The sequence below is a fragment of the Anolis sagrei genome, chromosome 11 (assembly GCF_037176765.1).
Source record: "Anolis sagrei isolate rAnoSag1 chromosome 11, rAnoSag1.mat, whole genome shotgun sequence".
Lineage (NCBI taxonomy): Eukaryota > Metazoa > Chordata > Lepidosauria > Squamata > Dactyloidae > Anolis > Anolis sagrei.
This window is the reverse complement of record NC_090031.1, coordinates 24,138,299-24,144,336: the sequence shown is the minus strand read 5'-3', so window position 1 is coordinate 24,144,336 and position 6,038 is coordinate 24,138,299. Positions and strand designations below refer to the sequence as shown.

At 44.6% G+C, this 6,038-nt stretch overlaps 1 protein-coding gene across 1 annotated transcript in view; it reads right to left on the bottom strand.

The window, feature by feature from the left end:
• Window positions 1-559: 559 nt before the first annotated feature.
• CA4 (carbonic anhydrase 4) overlaps window positions 560-6,038 on the bottom strand; it is a 48,310-nt gene continuing 42,831 nt past the window's right edge. The window contains exons 7-8 of the mRNA XM_060757001.2: window positions 4,329-4,492; window positions 560-4,087 (exon numbers count right to left, since the gene is read on the bottom strand). Coding sequence (XP_060612984.2) covers window positions 3,893-4,087; window positions 4,329-4,492 — 359 coding nt within the window. The 3' untranslated portion in view covers window positions 560-3,892. The remainder of the gene's footprint in view (window positions 4,088-4,328; window positions 4,493-6,038) is intronic.

The window sequence follows — 6,038 nt, the reverse complement described above, 5'->3', positions numbered from 1 at the left end:
GGCAACAATTTATAAACTGAGAGGGGGTTAAACCTGTGTTCTCGAGCCTGTTCATAGAAACTGCATGACAGTAGCATGTGGTAGGTGCACTCTACTTCCTGTTTGTTACACGGGCAGAGTCTTTCATTATATGGGGTACCTGCAAATCTCCCACACGGCAATTCAGACGGGAGCACATTGCACCTTGCTTTGGAAAATAGGCAGCGATATTTGGCTACCGTCAAGTTCTTTAAATAGTTTGCTGCATGGAAAGGCCAAACATAATGTGTGGCCTTTTGCAGCTAAATGATAGTAATTTTGTCAGCGCCGATTGTGTTTAAGTGCAGGCCAAGGTCTTGAGGCGCTGCGCCCAGTGTGCCGATCCCCACTGGGACCACCTTGACTGTCTTCTGCAGTTTGATCTTGAAATCCTTGTATCGTGTCAGCTTTTCCAGTTGTTTCTCTTCAATCCTGCCATCGCCTGGGATTGCAACTGCAACGATCCATACTTATTATTATCCTGCTTTTATCTCCTAATCAAGGCACAAATCAGAAATGTGGACGAGGAATACACACTACATTGTTTAGTTGGCATTCTTATTTATTTATTTCCTTCCCAAACCCAAGACATCATAAATAATACAAAAATACAGTGTTAGGCATTCGCTTTGGATATACAAATATATATATATATATACTGTGTTCCCTCACTTATCGCGAGTGTTATGTTCCAGGACCACCCGTGAAAAGTGAACATCCACAAAGTTGGGATGCTATATATGTACTGCCCCTTCCCCCCTACCCAAGGGGGAGGATGGCACCCCCTTCCACACTCCATTGTTGCCAGGAGGCAGGATTAGCACGCTGCTCTGGGCAACGGCAACCATTCATAAACTGAGAGGCAAAAACCCGCGAAACAGCAATTCCGCAAAAAGCGAACCGCAAAGTGGCAAGGGAACACTGTGTATATATTGGTGCCGATTATCCCAGTTTTCATCCCAGTTTTCGATTATTATTATTTTTTGCTATTGAAGAAAATATTTCCACTTTGAAAGGATAGGCTTTGAAGGAAACGATCCATGGAAAACAAAGCAACGATGACACCAAACCTAAACTTCTGATGGATTGCACCACCCAGAATCCTCAGTGGCAATCCTGACTCGGGATGCTGAGCTTTGTAGTCCACGATTCTGTCTCCCAAGGCATGATTTAGCATGAGGGTTAATAGGGAATTTGTAGTGCCGTAATGTTTTAAGTCTTTTTCACCCCAAATCACCATTGCATATTATTCCGTTAAGAAGCAAGCAGTTAAGCTCCGACACTATTACAGGAGGTAATTTACAAATCAGACCTTTAACCAATTGATTTGTCAAAGGCTTTGAGGGCCGGAATCACTGGGTTGCTGTGTGTTTTCCAGGCTGCCTGGCCATGTTCCAGAAGCATTCTCTCCTGACGTTTCACCTGCATCTATGGCAGGCATCCTCAGAGGTTGTGAAGTCTGTGGGAAACTAGGAAAATGGGATTTATATATCTGTCAGGAGTCAATTTCTGATGGCATGAAGACATCACAAATTCCCTCTGTGACATCCTGACTGAATCATCCTGGCTGCCTCAATTCTCTCTCTGTGACATTTTGAAGCCAGCAGAAGGCACTGGAAACCTTGTATTGGAATTTGTGAAGCAACAAGCTCTAATAAGGAAACTGAGAAGAGGGGGGAGTTGGGCAGGAAAGGTGTATAAAAGGAAGTAGTGGTGGGAAAAAGTCAGTAGTGTCTTTCTTTGCTGCAGAGATACAAGCAATATATCCATTTCAAAGCAAAAACGGCTTGTGAGTGGTCATTTGATATTGCTATATAGGTCCTACAGTCTTACAATATCTGTGGACTCTCAAAGGCAGGAGAAAGAACACTTATCTGTTTGAGGCAAGTGTGAATGTTTCAATCGGCTACTTTGATTAGCATTTAATGGCCTAGCAGTTTCAAGGTCTGGCTTCTTACTGCCTGGTGGAATCCTTTGTTGGGAGGTGATTAATTGGCCCTGATTGTTTCTTGTCTGGAATTCCCCTTATTTTGAGTGTTGTTATTTATTTACTGTTATGATTTTAGAGGGTTTTTTTTTTAATCTTGGTAGCCAGATGTTATTCATTTTCATGATTTCTTCCTTTCTGTTGAAATTGTCCACATGCTTGTGGATTTCAATGGCTTCTCTTTGGTTTGTCTGACATGGTGGTTGTGAGAGTGGTCCAGCATTTCTGTGTTCTCCAATAATATGCTGTGACCAGGTTGGTTCATCAAGTGGTCTGCTATGTCTGACTTCTCTGGTTGAGAAAAAAACAGGGGAATTCCAGACAAGAAACAATCAGGACCAACTAATCACCTCACAACAAAGGATTCCACCAGGCAGTAAGATGCCAGACCTTGAAAACTGCTAGGCCATTAAATGCTAATCAAGGAGCCCAAATGAAACTTTCATACCTACCTCCAACAGACAAGGACACCATCCCACAGATATATAAACCAGTTTCAATACCTGGCTGCTCTCTGCCTGGGGGCACCCTTTGTTGGGATGGTAATCAAGCTGGCCAATAGCAACATTCCCACTTGCCTCCAACAGACAAGAGTTCTTTCTCCCACCCTGGAAATCATTCCACAGATATATAAACCTCTGAGGATGCCTGCCATAGATGCAGGAGAAACGTCAGAAGAAAATGCTTCTTGAACACACGCAGACAGCCCGGAAAACACACAGCAACTCAACCAATTGATTGATTAATGAAGAATATTTCCGCTGATATAACATATGTTGTGTCTGATTAATCGGGTGAGAACAAAACTTAGAAAGAGTGGATACAGACAGACTTGGGTTAGACCAATGGTGTTTCTCTAGGTGATTTTTTTTTTATCATCGAGCCCAGAATCCACAACCACCATTTCTTAGGATCTGGTGTTTTTGAACTAAACATCAAAAAGGTAGCTTTCCCAAGCTGTGAGACTACAAGGTGAAAAGGGGAGGGAAATATTTGACCCTGGTTGTAGTGTAACCTGAAAGTGAGCTTGAAACATACTTATATATGAGGGTGGGTCAAAAAGTAATACCTGCTTCGCTCTAAACTTTTCTTACTGGACTATCTATGCATGATATGGTAGAGGGAACCTTAGTCTACTGATATACAAGGTTCCCTCACTTATCGTGGGTGTTACGTTCCAGGACCACCCGTGAAAAGTGAAAATCCGCAAAGTAGGGATGCTATATATGTATATCGAATCAATCTCTTTTGATTGGCGGACCCTCTCCCGAGGGGGAAGGTTAAACCCCTTTTCATACTCCATCGTTGCCAGGAGGCGGGATTAGAAGGCCGTTCTGGGCAATGGCAACCATTCATAAACTGGGAGGCAAAAACCCGTGAAACAACGAGTCCGCAAAAAACGAACTGCAAAGTAGCGAGGGAACACTGTAATCTGTTATTTTTCTGATTAGAACCATGATTCTGAAGCTCAAAGAGTTGTCATTGAATTTTTGGCCAATGGGGGTTGTGCATCTAAGGAAATCCATCCTCACTTGAAAAATGTTTCTGATTTGGTCCCTTTTCTGACTTTGACCTGTTTGGACCTCTGAAAGACAAACAACATGATTTCAGATGCAACGACTTGAATGACGTTCAAACAGCAAAAGCAAAACCTTGAATTTTGCCAAAATGGTTTGAATGCCTGAGTTAAAGAATGGCGCAAATGTGTCCTAATGGATGGCAACTATGTTGAATACTAGTTTTGAGTAGAGGACAGTTCAGGCTAGGATCTCGAGCAACTTCTGCTCTTATAGGTTCTTTCATAACATTTTTATGATGCAGGAGGCAAAACTTTTTGACCCACACTCCTATATTGATTTAGTATGAGTGCCAGATTAAGGGGAAATCTCAGTGGAGAAAAGAGAGGGAAAAGCATGCGGCTGTCGGGATGAGGAGCAACAGTTTTGCCGGAGGCAGAAGGGAGTTTGAGTCCGACTTGAAGACGATTCGGTTTCCGAGGGGCTGCGTGGGTCGGAAGTTGTCCACCATCCAGGAGTTCTCCTTAGTTGTGCCAAAATAGAGCTCCATCCAAAACGCTTGGATCTGAGGACCAAGATGGAAGCAGAGGGTTATAATATGTACAGTGTTCCCTCGCTTATCACAGGTGTTACATTCCAGGACCACCCGCGAAAAGTGAAAATCCGCAAAGTAGGAACGAGGGTGAGGCAGAAGCCAGGAGAGATTTAAAGGTACCATACACCTCTTTTTTTGCTAGCTATCTCTGCTTTGCTTTGCAATCTCTCTTGACTGGATGCCTCTCTCGAGGTCATCTGGTGGGTCTCACCTGCTCTAGCTGCAGTTCAATGGGCTTCTCAAACAGTGTCCAGATCACGTTCTGGTTGCAGCTCGGGGTTGTCAGGGAGCCGTTGTAGCGGTAGAAGCTGGTGAGGTCCTCCGCTTTCGGGATCAAGGAATCCAGGCGTAAAGGCGGCATGACCGTTTTATTTCCTAAAAATATATAATTGGAGGGATATTTTCCAGATGTTGTATTTTCCAACTCAATCAATCCTTTGCTGTCCCACTTTTTAAAGCTGCATTTGAAATGCCCTGGCTTCTCTCTCTCTGCCTCCCGCTTTCCCCTCTTTCGCTCAGTTTGCTTCAATTGCTCCAAAAGCCTCTTTGAGTCTTCAAGGAGCTCCACTAGCTGCCATTCCTTTACCGGACCCAATTCAAGGTGCAGGTTCTTACCTACAAAGCCCTGAATGGTTTGGGACCTGCCTACCTGCGTGACCGCATCTCCATATAAGAACCCACACGATCCCTTCGATCATCTGGAGAGGCCCTGCTCTCGATTCCACCAGCCTCGCAGGCACGTTTGGTGGGGAAAGAGAGAGCCTTTTTGGTGGTGGCCCCTCAACTTTGGAACTCACTTCCTAAAGACATCAGACAGGCCCCAACTCTGGCAGTCTTCAGGAGGAGCTTGAAGACGTGGCTGTTCCAGTGTGCCTTCCCGGAATAATGATCCCATAGCATTTTGTCCTCCAAAGCACTTTACATTTCTTTAGGTCTGCTCGTTTGCCCTTCCACAAACACCACTATCACCTTTTCGTCCATGTCCCAGCATCACTTCCAGTTTTAATTTTACATTTGGTCTTCCCACTGTTTTTAATTGTGTGCTGTCTTATTGATAATGTTGTATATTTTTTGTCTATGTTTTTTAATTTAATTACTTGTATTGTTGTATTTGGGCTCGGCCTCATGTAAGCCGCACTGAATCCCTTGGGGAGATGGTAGCGGGGTACAAATAAAGTGTTATTATTATTATTTGGGAGAAATAAAGTGGGGTATAAATAAATATATTCATTGTCATCAACTCAGGGGAGGGAAGGAACAAACGACGAAAAGGCTGGAGGGCAAATATGTTTTAAAGCATTTTGACCTAGGACCACTTTGACCAAGGACCACTTTCACCAGGGACCACTTTCACCGGGGACCACTTTGACCAGGTATCCCTTTGACCAGGGACCACTTGACCAGGGACCACTTTCACTAGGGACCACTTTGACCATGGACCACTTGACCAGGGACCACTTTGACCACAGACCACTTGACCAGTGACCACTTTGACCAAGGACCACTTTCACCGGGGACCACTTTGACCAGGGACCATTTTGACCGGGCACCACTTTGACCAGGTACCCCTTTGACCAGGGACCACTTTGACCAGGGACCACTTGACCAGGGACCACTTTGACCACAGACCACTTGACCAGTGACCACTTTGACCAAGGACCACTTTCACCAGCGGCCACTTTGACCGGGGACCACTTTGACCAGGGACCATTTTGACCGGGCACCACTTTGACCAGGTACCCCTTTGACCAGGGACCACTTTGACCAGGGACCACTTGACCAGGGATCACTTTGACCACGGACCACTTGACCAGGGACCGCTCTCCAAGATTAGTACCAAAAGAGTTACGAATCAAGTTTTTGGTCAACGTTAGATTTGGTTCATTGATTTGGTTTGCTGATTCAGAAAATTGCATTGGAT